General features: G+C 42.0%; 1 protein-coding gene across 1 annotated transcript; it reads right to left on the reverse strand.

Moving 5' to 3' along the window:
- Positions 1 to 75: 75 nt before the first annotated feature.
- LOC306706581 (BMP/retinoic acid-inducible neural-specific protein 3-like) lies at positions 76 to 17115 on the reverse strand (the record flags this gene model as incomplete). Its single annotated transcript, XM_079173712.1, has 8 exons — positions 17049 to 17115; positions 16610 to 16892; positions 12832 to 13034; positions 9683 to 9900; positions 6806 to 6911; positions 4358 to 4594; positions 2328 to 2550; positions 76 to 1210 (listed from the first exon to the last, which is right to left on the reverse strand). Exons 2-8 carry the CDS (start codon positions 16858 to 16860, stop codon positions 76 to 78), a joined length of 2373 nt encoding a protein of 790 aa, XP_079029838.1. The 5' UTR covers positions 16861 to 16892; positions 17049 to 17115.
- Between the last annotated feature and the right edge of the window lie 1869 nt (positions 17116 to 18984).

An 18984-nucleotide genomic window follows, 5' to 3' on the forward strand; every position in this document is an offset into this window, starting at 1 on the left:
CAAATGGATCCAGAGGGCAAAGGATACAGGTCTGTCCATGGCAAGGAAATAGTACAAAACATCAATAGCCATTAACTAACTACACAGTTTATTCGCCTCGTACTCCTCGTAGTTTGGTTGTCTGGCACTGAAAGCTTGCAGGGCAGTGAGTATCCTGGTCACGTCTGCACTGGACAGTTTGAGTCTGTGGCGGAGCAGACAGGCGAACAGATCCACGCGTGGGGCCCCGGGAGGAGAGAGGCGGTTAACCCTGTAGCGCAGCTCCACCAGCTGCAGCAGGGCCGAGTCCTGTGATCCCTGAGTGTACGGGTAGTCTATCTGCAGAATCAGGTCCTGGATAGCCTCGGGGTCGAAATGCACGCTGTATCCGAACAGTTGCATGCTGTTCACTTTCATGTAGCCGATGTTGTTCGACGGCTCTGTCGCCTCCAGAGGCTCATAGTACACCGTCATGTTCTTGTTGCCTCCTGTCACTCCCACAGGGTCCTTGATACGACTCCTCAGGTAGAAATGAACCGTCTCAAAAAAACTCTTCCATCTGTTTCCGAGAGTTAAAGTCCAATTATAGCAGTCCAAAGGGATATCCAGCTTGGTTTGCTCCCAGTCAGGGTATCCGTGCTGACCTATAGGCATGGTCCAGCTCTCTGAATGGCTGCCCCCGAAGGGATTCACGAATAGAGATAACGCCGGCTCCAGAGTGCTGTTTCTGGTGAGGCAAAACTGGACGGCAAGTCCGAGGAGCATATGAATGCGGTTGGACTTCACCCGGTTGCTCTTGAGGGTGAGCAGCATCCTTTTCCTCCAGGACGGGTCAAACCAAGTGTTAACGCGCACGTCATTGCTCACAAACACACCGTGCAGAGCGATGCGGGGGTCACGCCGCTGGAGCAAGTAGCGCAGCTCCAGATCCTGCAGGTCTCGGTCACTCTCCAAGCCCAGGTAGGGGTCCGTAGGGTCGGGCACGGCGGGCCGGCAGGCTCCCTGGGTGAGGGTGAAGCCAAGGTTACAGCTGGAGCATCGTGTCCTGTTCTCCGTGGAGCAGGAGGCGCAGCGGTCACCGTCGTCCACAGAGCAGGGAATGAGGCTCTGGCAGGGCGGATGGTTGTAGGGGCAGGAGCAGCTGCGGTTCTCGTCACTATAAACACCAACCTGATTGTTCTCACTGCAGTATAAAATGGAGAGGGCGTAGCTCAACCAGAAGTGCAGAGGCCTGAAGAAGAGACAACAGTTGGGTTAAACACAGAACATCTCATTCATATTTTGTTACTTTGAGTCTTTTTCATGTTTTTTTGTGATAATGGGATGAAGGAATTGTGCAGCAAAAACAATTTTAGCCAAACTCAGCTGGAGTTCCAGAAGCAGAATCTGATGAAAATGAATATTTAAATTGATTGAATTCCCCTGCTGTGTTGCAGATGGGTGGTGATGATGCAACATACTAACACACGCACATACGAATACATTTTGTTTTGTGGCTTTTTAGTCTCACGTTCATACTACTTTTACAGCAGATACAGCCCAATGACTATGCTATTAAAATACAATTACAATGTGAAAAAGCAAATAAATAATAAAACACACAAATATTCAGTTTCAAATGGACACAAAGAACAGACTTACCCAGCGACTCTAAACCACTATTGTATTCTTTTTTTACAAGTAGAAGGGTTGTGATAAAGATGTGTAATTGGACTGTGGACTGAGGAGGCATTGCCTGCATTTGACAAGTGAGCTGATGGATTGTGTCATTTAGTTAATTTCCCTGCCAGAAATTGCTATAAACATAGAGTGTGCATGAGAGAGGAATAAATCCGAGTGAAGTTATGACCACATTGGTCTCCGACAGGCTGCAGAAATAGATTATCCAGGTGGGACTGCTGCTGAAACAGCAGCTGTTATAGTAAAAACAATACAGTGATAAATATAACCAAAGTCGTCATGTATTACTGGCCACAGCAGCTTAAATTCTAGGATGTGATTCCATTAAAACAAATGGATTATTATATGAGACATTTTAAAATGCTGTATTGATTGTAATGCAGTTCAAACCTCAAACAGCGAAGACTTGTCTGTTTGTCCAAACATGATCCCGTTTGTTTTGTCTCTCCCCCCGGTGGAACAGAGAAGCAGCTCTGTCAGCACTTTTCACATCACTCCACAACTACTGTTCCTCAAGTGCCTTCTAATAAGTACCGTCCTGCTCTGCTGCTTTCTCCAAGCGCCTAGCGCATAAATCATTTTCATAATTATAAGTTTTGGGGAGCACCTTGGGTTAACGGGCAGCGGTATAAATAGGCCCCCTCTCTTGTTCTCGTCTTGCCTCTTACCTCGTCCTTTGTAGGACTATTCTCGGCTTTTTCCGGCATCTCTTGCTGAGGCTGAAGAGCTTGTTAACGGTGCGGCGAGCTTTAGCGAAAAGCTGGTTGCCACTGGTCTCCAGCTGCCTGTAGCGCTGGAGCACGCTGGCATCCGCCCTCCACATGTGCTCCACGACAGATGTGTTTACAGCGTAATGGGTTGGCAGTTTCTCAACAAAGCTTTGGAACTCCTCTGGTAGGAAAGAAAGAACATGAATAAATAAACTCTGCCTGTGGCTGCGAGCCGCAGGGTAACACTATCCCTGAAAAAAACCCAAACTGTCTCCTTCTCATTGTTTGTCCCAGAAAAGCAAACAGCTCAAGAGGAGCAAGAACAGCTGCAACATGCCAAGAAAGCATGTTTTGTTATTTAGATTTTCTTCAGAGGAAGGGAATGCTGATTTCACGAGCATGTCAGACAACAAACTCCTTTCATATCTCGTTTCAGCGAGAGGATACATGTTCACCAACTATTGCCAGCATAGAGCACTGTACACCTTCAAAGCAACGAGTCTCTAATTAGAAATGAGTGACACCGAAAGCAAAATTGCAGCTTTTGCCTTCAACAATGTGAAAGTAGGGTGGGTCGCTACTGTAACTTAAATCACACATGGTGTCAAACATTACACAAAAATGACGTGAGTCTGAAAAGTTCCTTGGCATTTTCTGATGCAGGAGGAAACTTTCTGTCACATTCCTCAAACATCAATAATAGTATCGGCGTATAAACTTGGCCTCTATCAGCAGGTCCTTTCTCTTGATTTGTGCCACGAAACAATCTATCAGAGTTCCAGGTAAATTGCTACTTGCTGCTAGTCTTCTGGTTGGGTGTGTTTATAGTAATTATAGCACCGTCTAGAAATTAGTGCAATAATACATTTTTTTTCAGTAGGTGTTTGATTGCCGGCCAGGCTGTGTGTAACAGTCGGTTCATTTGTGTGTGTAGACGCTTTTTCATGTGCACAGAGCTCAGGAAAATTACTACAGGAGCCGTAAATCAGGAAAATACAGTCAGCGTGCTCTGATTCAGGAGGCCTTTCAATCAATGTCACACAATCAACGACAGAGCTCCACAGTGTTTACGTTCACCGGCCATGACGATAAGGTCAGTGGTGCTCTAACTGCAGCAGTTAATTCAGCAGATTAGAGGGGTAGTACAACTTATTTGGCATCATGATTTCACAACCTTAATTTGTTTTGTACACTTTCTATATGTTAGTTACCTTTTTATTTGGATTTGTCTTTTTTCATTGTGAGAGCTTTAAGTGACTGACTTTACGAAAAGTATTTGACATTTTCGAAAACATCTTCCTGAGAGTAAGATAAAAAGATTGATACCACGCTTATATCTACACGGTAAATATGAAGCTACAGCTACCAGGTGTTTAGAATAGCTTAGCATAAAGACTGGAAACAGGCAGCACCTCTAAAGCTCACTAATGAGCACGCTATATCTCGCTGTGTTTAAACAACATAAGGGTGGGTTTGTTTGAAGCTATTTTCACACTTCGTACAGATTAAACAAACAGGATTTCATGTGTTTGATATTTACAGTAGGTATGAGAGAGGTATTAATCTCTTCATCAAGCAAACAATTCTTAAATGTCATTACACCTTTTTTTATGTGATTCTTCACAGCACTTTGAGAACAGGGCTTTTTGAAAGATCTGTGTATTTTCACACACTGCAGCCCTGAGCACCTAAAGAGGACCGGAAGCATCATTTGATTTGACACATTGAGTGGCAGGTCTCTTGATTCAGCAGCTGGCAGTGTTTGACAGCCAAGAATGCATTTAGAACAACAACAAGACATGTGTTTTTGTTCATGTTAGCTTTTATTTTAAATGTAGTGAAAAAAAATGACCTGTATCCCAAAGTACAGCATTCTGAGAGTTTCAAAAGCCCAGGTTCCACCCGTGAGTCTTTTGAACGCGCCATTCAAGCCGACATTTTCAAGTCCTGTTTTGGTGCGTCATAGTGAATTAAATTCCCCGACTTACCGGATTCTTTAAACTCCTGGTTTGTCAGCCTCCAGGTGTCTCTGATGCGCATTAGGTTGCTTTCCAGAGTTTCGAGGTCGGAGAGAGGACAGTTACACAGAGGGAAGTCCACGCCGCACTCACACCAGCAGTCGCTGCTCTGGCACACAAAGTGGCCCTCAGATTTACAGCCGACGTAGTTGAGAGCCGCCTGAATGAAGCGGCTCTGCAAGTAGCCTGGTAGGATGACCTGCAGCCCTGTGGAAGGTACATGGAAATAAATTATGTCAAATTGTTATAATAATGAAAATAATAATTTTATTTACACAGCACTTTTCTTACTAGAGATAATTGTTTTTTCCAAATAATAAAAATGAAACTCATTCAAACAAGGGCAGATAGACAATGAAATTAGACAAAGTTGCTGATAGTCTATATCTTATCTATAGTCTAGGAAAAGAACTAAACCCAATAGTATTTGATCCTACTAACAAGCATTGTCTGTGTAGCCAAAGCCTGAGGTACCTCAACCCCTGCCATAGACCTCCATTGATCTGTAAAGTGTAACTTCACCCCAGGTCTGAGCATAAGTTCACCCACTGCATCATTTAGAAAAATGCTAAAAAGTGAGCGGCTGTGAGATGAAACCACACCCACTTTCGTATGACAAAAGACTTGATGCAGCGTTGACAAACATGACAGCTACTGTAGCTTGGAAAATAAAGATAGGGCACTAAATGTGATGGATTTACTGTTTATCAGACCATAAATGAGACTCTGATTAAAGGGCGTTGACATTCTTTCATTTCATGATTAGTCCCAAACAGTAGAGTGTTTCTCAGAATTGGCCTTGCAATATTCAGGCTGATTTCAAACAGTAGATGACATTTTGAGCCATTTTTAACAACGAAATGCAGATTTTTTTTTTTATTGATTTGGTAAGAAATGTAAATATTAACAGCATCAATGATGTGTTTCATCTTAGTCCAGTCATATAATTGAGTGTATATCTTAAAAAACAAGTTTAAGTGCACTTAGTCTTTAGGTTATTTGAAACATCATCGTTGCACTGGGTAAAATTTAGTGTAAACACACACACACACACACACACACACACACACACACACACACACACACACACACACACACACACACACACACACACACACACACACACACACACACACACACTGTAGTTTATTTTGAATCCCACGCACACTCCTGTTGTGCTGCCAGAAATACTCACTAATGCACTAATGCATGTAATAGTCCTCGACATAAAATAGTCTGATACAAACACACTATTTGTTCCTGTTTGAGTTCTGTTTACTAGCAACCACAGTGCCCAGCTGCTTTAGAAAATTATTTCCATTTTGTAAAAATAAGAAGAAAAAAGAAACGTATATTTGTGACCCGCTTTTATAAATGTATGCCTTAAGCAGTAAACAATGGGCTTGGAGCTGAATGCCTCAGGTTCAGGAAATTGGATTGAACTGAGAAAAAGAATAGCGCATTGTTGGTTTTGGCTGTTGGCTGGGATTTGTAGACAGTAACAAAAATCTAGAATAAAGCCATATGTATCCGTGAAGCAATAGTTAGAATTTCTGGGAAATGCACCTATTCACTTTCTTGCTGAGAGTTAGATTAGATGATCAATATCACGTTCATATCTGGTCGGGAAATATAAAGCTACTGCTGATGTCTTCTTCATCCAAATCTTCCCAGTTTGACCAAAAGAATGAATATATAAGCCATTGCCAGATGGTGTGACATTATGAAAGGTGCACGAGTTCTCCAAACTAACTTGCTTTCCAAAGTGACACGAGCGCTTTCCGATCTATGGCGTCTTGTTGTCAGTGCCTTTACTGTTACATATGTACGCTCACAGAAATGATTCATATGAAAAGAATGATTCATACTGAAAAAAAACAACGTTGACCTTGGGTTGAATAAAAGGTGTGTTGACTTGGACACAGGAGAGTGCTGTGTGTTTCCTGTTTCCTACAAACACTCAAACATTGTTTCATTTTTTAAATCATGACCACCACTGTTTTCTACTTTACTAAGAGGTTTCAGAACCTAAACCAAACCAAACCAAACCAAACCAAACCAAACTAAACCTTGATCATAACGGTGACGGATCAGAAAATAGTCACAAAAAGTAACTCTGATCTAATGTCCCTATTGGCAGAATGACATTGTTTGTCAGTGCCTTTCAAAAACTGTTACAAATGATGCTTGAAAAGATTATTCATAGACATGACTGCTAGAAGGAAACAACTTTTGCTGTTGGTATAGAAACCAGAAACAAACAGTGGCTGCTTGCGTCAAAGTTACACGCTTGACATTGTCCATCCACCTCGACCCTGTGATGTTATCCGGCTTCAAAGCAAAGTCACGCTACATCCGCGACAAGTCAAATTCGTCATGGCTGCTCGAGGTTAATACCAAAACATGTTCAGATTTTACCTTGTAGCTGAACCTTGTTTTCTGGACTGTGAACCAGTACGGAGCTGACTGTGTCCAGATTGTCATAGTTGCTGCATCCGAGTGGCCCAGTTCTGGTTTCTGTCACCTGCAAGACATTTTTGAGGTTGTGAATCTTTTGTAGTGTGATTGTTTAGTTTTTTTTTTGTCATTTCACTCCCCCATTCTTCTTTGTTTATTCAGTGTGGGGACAGTCATTAGTCACTTTTAAAAGGACCTGTGAGTATTGACTCATCTTACTTGTGTATTTCCAAATAAAGAAAGCCAAAAGAACACAAAAAATACCATCAAAGGCATTTCAAGCCTAAAATGAATTTTGGTTGCAATGAGTCACTGAAGTAAAATTGAAAAGGTCTTCAATTAGAAAGCTTTCTATGACGGAATCATTTGCTCTGATCTGAGAGAAGAAATCAACTTCCCTCTGACTGAAAAACTTTAGACTGATTCACTTTTCTCCTTATTTCTAACGGTAATTAATCTTGATGTTGAACTTCAAAATTCCGACACACTGAAACACAAAAACACATAACTTACTGCGTATTAGCATAAGTTTATGCTCAGGATCTGTCCTATTTCTGCCTGAGCCCTCAACACCGTGTGTAATTTTAATGAATGACCATGTATCGCAGGTGCTGCTTTACATCCCTCATAAAATGTGGAATTCATCACCCTCTCTCGCTCTCTTTCTCTGGAAATGATCTTCAATCTGCCTGAACTCCACACACACTGCAAAGTGGCAAATGAATGGAAGTAAGCCTGGCTGGAAATTAATGGAATGATATTTCTAATCCATCAAGCTGATGCATAACTGTAGGAACATGTTCTCAGTTTGGGGGGGGAGGGGGGTGCAGCTTGTCTTCATCAGTGGCTACTCACTTTAGCATCTATGTTTGCCCCTCAGGCTGATTAATGGTACACTCTAATGGCCACTTCAGATGATAAAATGGATGATTGGTCTTTTATAGTACAGGACGCACTGCTGCTGCTGTTCTCTCCTCTTTAAAGCCTCATACCGGGGAGGCTGTGAGACCTTGTATTTTTTTTTTACATTGTTTTCCACTGCCTTAAACAGTCAATTAGTCTGTAATGGGTGATTAGCACAGACACGTTTGACCATCTTACAAACATTTTTTTTTTAATTCCTTCATCAGAGTCTAATGCAAATCAAACCTCCCCAGTTCCTTCGGCACACGTTTATGTGACGATAAACTGCACGCCAAGGAGCGAAAAACAGGAGAGATAGATTTGCTGCAGCCCTGCAGCTACAACAGGTGAATTTGCTGGAGTCAGGGCAATTCTGTAAATAAGCATTTGTTCTTAATCCTACCTGATTAAAAAAAGTTATGGAAGTAAATTCCCTAAGTGGGAATTAAAGTTTGTTGGTGCACGTTATCTGCAAAGTGTCATGACCTTAAACTGCTCTACACACATTTTGTGACCGAATCTCAGTTAGTGGTGGAAAGCTGCGAAGTACTGCACTTAAATACAATTTTGAGGTACTTGTACTTAACCTAAGTATTTTCGGTTTGGCTGCTTTATCTTTTTTCCTCTGTCTGAGAGAAATGTTAGCTTGATTACATTCATTTTAATAATAATAATAATAAAAATACATTTTATTTAGGAAGCGCTTTTCAGAAAACAAATGACACTTTACCAAGGAGATGAAATAGATAGAAATATTAAAAAACATACATCGGAGGAATGCACAATTAACCAATTTCAACACATACCAAGTTACTAGTTACTTTTCATATTAAGATTTTACACACAATCCATATGATCTGTTTGTAAAATATAAATCCTTCTTTCAGCTGAAACTACCAACACGAATAGAAAAGCTTTTTAAATGAACTCCACCTCAACCAATTACCATGTCAATGCATCAACTATACAGATCCAATAATAAGACTAGAAAAGTGCACTCAGTAGAGTGCAGATCACTGCCAAGTCATTCTGCAGCAACCACTGCTGTACTGTGTGATTGAATGAATACATCGAGCGCTGTGAAGCGTCGTCAAACAGACTTTTCAAACTCAAAAACAAGCGACGGCGTAAAAGTAATGGGCCCGAAGTAATTGTATATTGCACTTTATACAGTCGTGCCATCATGAAAGGTAAACTCTCCAAGCTGCCTGGCCGTATAGCAGCAGCTGAGTGGTAGCGAGGTACAGCAGAGTGTGCATCGTTAGTTTCGTTAGCTGCTAGCCCCGAGCCAACCACACCGTCCAAAACAATAACAGTGTGCAAACTGTTATGCCCCGAACTGTGTCTCTGGGCGCAAGGTAGAAGCTGGGCGTCGTAGATGCACTCAGCTGTGTTATCATTAGTGGCCACGACCAACCGACAGACAGACATTCATTCTTGACACATACAAAATATAACATTCTTCGGGGATCGGTCTGCATAATGAGTTCCTTTGACACTTTGAAAGAGTATCGGACGCACCCTGGAGTACACTTTACATCTCTTTAGCAAGATACGAAGTCAAACCACCGAAGGTCAGACAAAAAGCAACATTTTAGCAGGTAATGCTTTGTTGCAAAAATACTTACAGTATGTAACAGTTAATGTTAATATCATTATAATTCAAATGTGTGCTTTGTGAATGTGTTTGTTTATTGATCGACTGAGATGACCTTGCTCCCCTGACGACGGAATAATGCATTCAAACATATTTAGAACCCAAAACCAAGCCAGTCCACCTCGATGCTTTATATCTTGCTGTTCCCATGTGGAAATGCCGGCGGCTAACAAACGCCAAGCCGGGGAAGTTACACAGCTGCCTGTAGGCAGTGACTGCATGCACAGTGTTTCATCTACAAACATTATTTTTGCGAGTTTTCCTTGACTTCCACATACCCGTATGGCGGTGGATGCAATCTGTATGTGGTGCAGCCTGCGCAGGGTGCTCTCTCTGTTGGTGAAGTAGGAGGCAGCCAGCTGGTGGAGGGCCTCCAGGGTCACCGTCCCCGTAGTGTTTGAGTCCCTGTTGGTGCCACGGCTGCCATCGGCGCCCACAGGCGAAGACTCCTGGCTGAGCTTCCTTTTGTCCACAAATATTGTCAAAGACTCCTCCCCTGGTGATAGTCAGGCAGAGGGAAGGAGAGCTTCATTAGCTCTGACAGAGCAGCGCTAATCACCTTTCATTAGTATCTTTTCAGATCCGATAGAAAAGCGCAGTCGTGATTAAGTGCTGTGGTGGAACTGATAGTTTGGATGATTGGTGGAAAAAGTACAGACAAGGTCTCTGCATCTGTTAAACTCCGCAGGAACAGAGAGCTTATCCAAGATCATTAGTCAACTTACCCTAATTGTTCTAATTATCTTAATTACAGTATTAAAAATGACATTAGAAATACAACAGATCTCAGGTCTTCTCTGGGAGACAAGTACATTCAATACATTGAAAAATCTCTAACAATTACAATTTTTACATGCGTATAATAAGAAGCCAGGAAAACCAAACTACCACAGCAGACGGCGATACGTCTTTTCACACCAACCGTGTTTTTGAAATGCAGGGACCAGATGTCTAAACAATACGCAGTTGAGGTTGTTTCACTGATTGTATTATTGATGAACTTTGTCATTATTTTTATTTACATTTCAGTCATTATTTGGTAATGATCTTTCAATTGTATCCTGAATTGTGAAGCTCTTTGTGAAGTCTGTTTCAATAAGAGCTCTATAAATCAATCATTGATCATCTATCTGACGTTTAATAATGATGATTGAGGTGGTTTACAGGTCCATGTGTTGAATTAGGATGGGCACTACAAATAGCTATACCGTAGCTGTAATGACAGCTGTTGGAGAACTTCACCGATGTGTCACAATTGGTGAAACTGCACGGCTTCTTTGCCATCCTTCTCATTGACGGGTCTAATGAGTGGTGGAGCGGGCACTATCGATAGACAAATAGATGTTTTAGGGCGTTTCCACATCCAGTTATGGCCAACTGTGGGACTGGAAATGAGGCCTATGTGCCCAATTCCACAACAATTGACATCTATAAAAAAGAATCAGGCTTTATAAATCAGATGAAAGGAATGCATATGCACATTTGTGTCTTTGTGAGAACACAGTTTGAGCATGATGCATCTGGTCCCAGGACTCTTTGTGATAAATGATGTTGTTTTTGACATTTTTACTCAAACTGCCTCATCTACCGTGTTTCTATTGCAATAGTTGCTTTCCCCACATTTCTCAATATATCTTTCAGTGTCTGTGCCCCAGAGAAATTCTATGAAATTGCTACATTCAGCTGTGAGTTATTATATTTCATTGCAGGTAAAATCAATAGCACGCTGTGTCCACACTGACCTATATAGCAAACATTAATAAACCCAATTATTTTGTCTAAAGGGCTGGTTACCAGAGTTACCAGGAAAACACAGCCAATGGCTCGGCTCTTATTTATAAGAATGTTGAGTGCAGTTTGAATGAGTAAAAGAGCACCCAGTGTGAACACCGGGAACACTTTAGCAAACCCAAGCAGGATTAAATCCTTTTATAACTCTTACAGCATTTCCAGTCCATTTTGTCGATACAGGTATTAATAGTCCCTCGCCACACTTCCAGAGCATCACTCCATATAAGGTGCATTTGTTCTTGCGATGCTCTGTACTGTATTGAGGAGGAGGATATAAAGTAATATGTAAATAGTAATAGCCACTTCCAGACATTTTGTTGCAAAAAGCTGTCAATCAGCCAAAGATTTCTGGGATTTTTTTTTTTATGAGCAAAACTTGTGCCAGGGAAGAGCCTTAATCATCTTACTAATGATCCCAGTTTGACCACAAGAATTCAAATTTAAGTCACCAAAATTGCGTGCATGGAAGAATCATGGTCATGGTTAAAAGTAAGTACATCGTTGACTTTTGCACAGTGGACAGGACAGTGCTGTTTGTTTCAACATTGTTTTTGTCTTTTTTAAATCATGACCACCACTGTTTTCTATCCAACACCGAGTAGTTTTGGAGCAAAAACCAAATCAAACCTTCATCATAACAGCGACAAATCTGAAAATAGTCGCATGAAAAGCCATTCTGATCCAATGCCTCTACTGGCAGGATGACATTGTTTATCAGTGTAAATCTGATAGGAACAGCGGTCCGTCCAAGTTAAATATTAAACCCCCCAAAACATGAATTGACTGTTTTGCTTGCAGTAGAGTTTTACCATCTACAACATCAGCTACGTCAGTGAAAGTTTGACTGTCTTGTATCAGGAGCTGTTCCAGGGGAAACGTAAGAGTTTTAGTCTGTTGTTAAACGTTCCTGTGTTGTATTGCGATCTGCTGAGTCCACTGTCAGTGGAGGCGATTGTATCTTTGTCTTTTTTAAGATGGATTTCTGCCTGAAAGATTTTTTAATTCTGGTATGAAATGTTTAAACTATAAAGAATTGTTTTGTCTTCAATTCTGGGATACTGCCATCCAAGCCGGATGTTTCCTGTACGGATGTTTAGCCAGTTACTGTATTAATGGGAATAAGAAAAAAGCGCACCGAACATCAAAATAATCTTAGTTTTCAAGGTTTGCCAGTAGCTGTCTTCAACTAAATTTGCATTTGGATAGCTCCTTCAAATCTGGCTTTTTTTTCTTTTTTTTACAGCAGAAACCTTTCAAACCCAACTTTCTATTGATAAAGTATCATTACTTATAGTGATTTATTAGAGAAAGAAAAGATAAGCCAATTTCATACAAATGATAGTGTTGTACTAAAGTGTTGAATCTCCATTTAGGGAAACATCCTATTTTGACAGCCAAACTAAAATATTGAATCTGCCTGTCACTGCCTTCTCCAAATTATTTTCTTGTACACTAAACCATAGCGATTCGATTTTTTTGTGAGCCAAAAGACACTGATCCAGAACAATTATTACATGCTTTGTTGTGTAGAAAGCAGCAGACGTTAAAATCGGTGCCCCATGTGCTGAGAAAACAAAATCACATTTGAAGCTGTGTGACTCAGTCTTGCTTTGAAGCTCCGCGTACTCCACTGTACCTCCCAGAGTGGCAGAGAGGAGGAGGTGAGTGCCATATTTCTTGATTAGACTCTCTGTAATCGTCTGGAGGGTTGGCCGCCTCCCCAGCTGGCGGATGGTGTGCGTGAAGTCGGGGTCGAGGGGCAGAGCCAGGCCACCACTGCCACCTAAACCATTCCTCTTCTCCACCGCCAGGCTGTTGACCTTCCATCGACCAAACTCCCTGGAGACACAACAACAACACACACACACACACACACACACACACACACACACACACACACACACACACACACACACACACACACACAAATGCACAGAGACATTTGCTCACTTTCTTTTGGCCTTTAGTGGTGTATTAGGCCTCAGGCGGCTGTTTAACAAGCTGTGTAGGAAAAAAAAAGGCTTCGGTGAATGTGTGTTACATATTCTGAGAGACTATATATAGTACTGTACAGTACTGACCGCACACACATACTTCATGTGATGCTTCCTCTTGGAAGCTCTGATAATATTCCTCTAATGTATCAGAAAACTACTTTTAACTACCTGCTTGTATTTTTTGTGTGTGTTGGCTTTAGGTTAATATGGTTGTGGTTGATTATTTATCCATTGTCATATTTTTACTTGCACTTTTTCCCCTGGCAGTCACATAGAGTTTATTGGGGCAATTTGAATGGAAAGCTATTTAACCCCATGATTGATACAATGTAAAAGTGGATTGTTGATGTTTAGGCTTGATGTTTTTTCTATATCACTGGCTCCAAGTTTGCCTTCATACTACTACCACTTGGAGCAGAAGCTCGACATATCAACCATTTCTCCATCACTTTTACCTTTCCATTTGATAACTAGTTTTGATTCTTAATTGTAGCCATGGCTGTAGCTGCTGTTGAGAACACTGAGGTCACGTCCCTGTTACTTTGTCAGAAAAGTTGGGGGTTTTATAGCTACCTGGAGGGGGTTTTACATTATTCAGTTAAAACCTTCTTTAGGCTCATAACAGTACTTTTCTACCAGGATGCAGTATTCCACTATTTTTATAGAGAGGCTTTGAAAAAACAATGTTGGGAAATAAAACTGTTGTGTTGAGTTATAATCAGTTGTTGATTTTCAGAGGAATTACCTTAAAGAGAATTTTGGAAAAACACTTATTTGCTTTCTTGCAGAGAGTTACATGTGTAGATTGATCCAGACACTCATGTCTGTACGATAAATATGAAGCTACTGCTAGAAGCCGCTTAGCTTGTTAGCTTAGCATTTGCTTCTTTTTTTATGGATTAAAGAAACCACACACAACCTGTTAATTTATGAGCTTTAGAGCTGCTGGTTAAGTTAAGATTGATGCTGAATATTTAGCACACTGATATGATAATGGTATTAATTTGAACTGGAAAGCGAATGAGCACATTTTCCAAAATGTCAAACTGTTTTTTTAAAGACCTGCTATATTCAAATAAGACTATTGGTGTCCAGTTGTTGAAACTTCCTCAGGTTGTACGGACACATGTCCTGTGCAGTCCCGCCTGTCATAACTAGGTTATTTAGTAAATGGGAATGTTATCTTTTTCAAATTATCTGAGCTACTCCACAATATTTCCATGTTGGTTGGGAATCGTTATCTGTCACTGTTGTCTGAACAAGCTTGTCACAGCTTTAAATAACAACTGCACGGATAAAACAGAACTTATTGACATGCAGCGCTGCATTTCCCACAGCAATGGGAAAGACGTAAACCCTAAATAGAGTCCCACATTATCAGCTGCCATCATTTGTTATCTGCTGCCTTTTGGTCACAAGTCTCGATGAACGCTAGCTATACACAAACCGTCTGGGAGACACGGCTGCTACTCTCTCTCTGTTTCTCCCTCCCTCCATAGCATAATGCCTGCTGCTCTGTGTACCTCCCTCTCCTTCTGGGAGGCAATCAAATCACTGCCACAAGAAAAATGATCGGCAGCGAAATAATTGGGGAACCGGGACAGTGTGGAGTGTGTCATTACAGCCAATCATCATAACGAGGGGACAGGCTGAGAGTCCGTCCCTGGTGGACAGATGGGCGTTGTGGTTCCAGCCCAGGCTTTAGCCTAAAGCTATTCCATCAGCATGCACATACGGGCAACTGAGGGGTGTTTGCTGTAGGAACGTACTCAGCGATCTAAATGGATGCTTACTGTATGTACTGTAAGCAATCAATAGTGATGAAAGCAAGTCCTTGGAGGGGAAACACTCTAAAAGAGGCAGCGAGGAGCAAATCAGCAGCTTAAATACTGCTGCATGATTGACAGCTGTTCTGGTTCAGTTATTACAGAGGTCAGAGGGGCAATATAGCAGTTTAGCCTCCAGGCTATTTAAGAGCACATATAATAATACTGAACATCTGCAACTTTGTGGGGAATAGAAAATAAGTCTTACACATTTCTAAGAATAAATGCCTTTTGTGTTTCCACAATTTATTCTTTTCACCTCTACAAGACATTATAGTCCAAAGCAGGCAAATTAACTAGAAACTGCTTCAAATAGACTCTCCTGTCAGTTATCACCTTGTTACTGGAGTTTTTTTTTAACAAAAGTTGGGCCTCATTTTGGATTCTTTCTCTAAATCCTTAATCCCTAATCCTTAAAACAGCCCTTGGGTTAGAAATGTGAGCCGGCAGCTTAGGGGTTGCAGGATCAACCGCTTCAGGGTAAAAGACCCTCGAGCGGTGAGACGTCAGCCAGCAGATGGTGGCCTGCCTTTGACGGTCCGAGCTGTCTGCTCCTTTGTCAATCATTTTTATGAACGTTTTGGAAAAGAAGAAGTCTCAAGTCAGGGGGGCTATTGGGACATTTGTGCAGCAGGTCTATTGAAAAAAATGCAGCTGTCACTAAGCGATAAAAACCACAGCCTAAAAGATTCCTGAGAGGAGATAACAGACCAGAGGATTCATGCACCTACGGTGGATACGGACCATGAAGTGTCTTTTCAGAAAAAGAAACGTGGGCATTGAGGCATTGATAAGGCACCTAAATACTAAGTATAATGAAAACCGCACCAATAAACACAAGAGCAGACTTTAGGAGGATGTCTTCTTCTCAGCAAGATAAAAGCCTCTAAATATATACACCCTATTTTGTAGCTTTACAGACAAAATATCAACAGACTTTCAACAAAATCATAAACACAAACTAATTACTTAATTACGAATAACTCATTCCAATCATTGCATTTGCATAATAACTGCATGTGAACACATTTACCAACATGTTTGGCCATCTAGTTCTAACAAAGCAAGAGGTATTATCGTTTTATGAATGCTTGTGAGGAATGTTAGACAAAGGCAGCAGCAGTGAAGTGCAGCTCTGGGACACTGCAGGAAGTCACTGAAAGACTATAAGTGTCCACACATAGTCAGGGGATTAACTGCTGTAGTCAAATGTCAAACCCTGAAGCAAAAAACCCAAGAAAGGAATAAATGACTGCCATTCACATGGCTGATTAGCTTTCAGTGTGAATACTTCAAGGCGGAAGCAAAGGGCACACTTTACACCACTACAGTAGTTCTTCAGATTTGCTCATCAGCTTGCAACTAATTTGGTGCAGGTGTGGTACCTGCAAGTGCAATCCAGAGAGTGCGGCATGTTTTCATTCCAAACACTCTCAGCAGCTGCTTTTCCTGATTAGTTCCTCTCTGGCTCAGAGTGCTCATTGGTGAAATTATCCAATGGGATGTGTGGTGAAATCCTGCAAACACTCACAGCCCAAACCTGAAACATACTAAACACATGCACCTTACAGAGCTCTCTCCATCATCTCACCTGTAGATCTTGTATCTGGTGCTGAAGCCCTGTAGGTACCTCTCCGCAGCCTCCGTGAACTCCAGGGCCTGGTGGAAGGGCCCTTTATCCGACAGCAGCCAGCCCAGGGAGCCGGGGGTGCCGGCGTCTTGTCCGGCGGCGGACGCGGCACCACCGGCCCCGGAGGTCCAGCAACAGCAGAGCCAGAGGCCGAGAGCCGCCCTCACCCATAGCAGAGACAGCCGCTTATGACTGATTCTCTGACAGCTCATGCTTCACCCAGCGACACCTCATCCTCTCCGGACTGGGAAGAGGGCAGACAGTTTCATTTTAGGGATGAAAAAGTAGTGCGTCCAGCTGATTTTTTTGGACAGAATTTGGACATGTCCTTATTTAAAACCGAGTATTTGAGAGTTAGTGCATGATCAAGTGTTTTATTATACTGAAAGCCTACACGTACCTGATTTTGCAATAGGGATCAAGTGATGCGCTCTCAAGAAGAAGTGAACTCTTATCTTGCGAGAGCTGCGAATAAAACCTCTCCGGTTCAGCGATCCGGACACATTCATTAGTTCGTGATGAGTCCTTTCTTTCAAGCGCTACTCCAACTTGATTCCTGCTCTCGCTCGAACTTTATTTCGGGAGGCGATCCTCCCGCATCCGCGAATCACCCGCTCCTCGGTGAGAAGTTGCAGCAGCGGAGGCACGAACACAGAGGAGTTCATTTTGGGGATGTCCGCGCGGTCACTGATATTTCCAGAGGCTGAATGCAAAAGGTAGACGTCTCCATTCTGAGCGGAATCGATGCACTTATAGTGATCCTTTAAGTTGCTGTAATTCATCTAAATGCACGCTAAACGTTGCGTATGAGCTGCTATTCCCCTCCTCCGCAGAGTGAGCTGCATGAATGAGCGCCTGCTTCCACACAGAGAGCTTTTTCTTCCCGTTTTTTTTTTTTTTTTTTTTTTTACGAGTGAGAAAGCAAGAGGGCGAGCAAGTGCATCGTAATGAGGGCGAAATATACAGTCTGCGTATATTCAAGTTTTGAGGACAGCAGGATGATGATGATGATGATGATGCATTCACATAATTCATCCTCATTATTTGCTTTCACAGCATGTTCCTCTCTCTGAAATCATGGCACATTAAAAGTGTTTAAAGAAGCTTGATAATAGACTAATTATCTGCCAGTGTTGTCCCCCCCCCCCCCTGTTTTATTGTCCTGTGCCACAGCTCCAGAGCCTGCAGCTTGCACGACTAAATGGCTCACATCAACCTACATGGGGACAGGCACATTGCTGGTTTCACCAGCGAGAATAATTACAGGCCATTATCAAGGAACAGGTTTCTTGGGTGATGGGATTCAAGTTCATGAGTGCGTCTTCATTTTTGCCACCTCATTTGCATAAAACGGTTTCCCCCGTGTAAAAGGACTCCGACAACCATAATTACGCAAAAGAAACATTTGATCTGTAACTTGCAAATAATAAACTTTGAACCCTCAAAACATTTGAGCATGAATTCACATTCACACGAGGCAGGTGTAGGAACAGATGCTGATGTGGATTACTTTTCCCCCACCTGCCTCCCTTGCAGCAACATCAGAACATACTTGACGTATAGAGTCGACAAATCTTTCAGTCATGTGAAAGCTGAATGCCATTAGAGGAAATGTTCATGCGTCAAGCCTTCAAATGATGGTGGGTTAGGTAGCAGGGACAAAGCTCTGCGTGTTTGGGGAAGGAGGTCGACAGGTACATCAGATTAATCTCTAATTAGGCTCCTGTATCTGCTCTTCGGGGATTACAACAGTGAAAAAAGCTAAATTCTAGAGCCAGAATTTGTTTGACGTTCGGGCAATTACTTTATGTTTGCCAGGAGAGTCCTTTGTCTTGCTCTTTTAAGTCATCTTGTCATTATGCTTGTCGTTCACACTGAAAACCTGATTGACAAAGGCCTCCCTGTGTTAAATGGGCTGTGAGGAGAGTGTCTGTCATCCCTGATGGGGTTGAATCAATAGCCTGCTTCCATTGATTCCCTTTTGCTTTAATTTTATTTGGCAAGCGCCCCTCAGAATGCCAGGGGACGTTATTTCTTTTCTTTTTGTAGCTCAAATTAAGACAGTCAGTTCGATAACATCTTCAAAGCCTAAATAGCTGTAGTCACCGTCGGTCCTGCTGACCGTCTCAATCAACTGAAACACTTTGAAATTTAAAGCAGGGGGAAGTTTTATTCTTATAATGCGCCAACAGGAGGATCTGCCTCCCCAGGTATGCTGATCTTGGTATTCGGGACATCTGTAATAATAGAGAAGCCTGCGTTTGCTTGTGCAACAAAAGGAACGCATTAAATTTTCCAACTAGCAATTTGTGTGGAGAAAGGATATAGAGGAATGA

The sequence above is a fragment of the Pholis gunnellus genome, assembly GCF_910591455.1.
Source record: "Pholis gunnellus genome assembly, chromosome: 14".
NCBI classification, from domain to species: domain Eukaryota; kingdom Metazoa; phylum Chordata; class Actinopteri; order Perciformes; family Pholidae; genus Pholis; species Pholis gunnellus.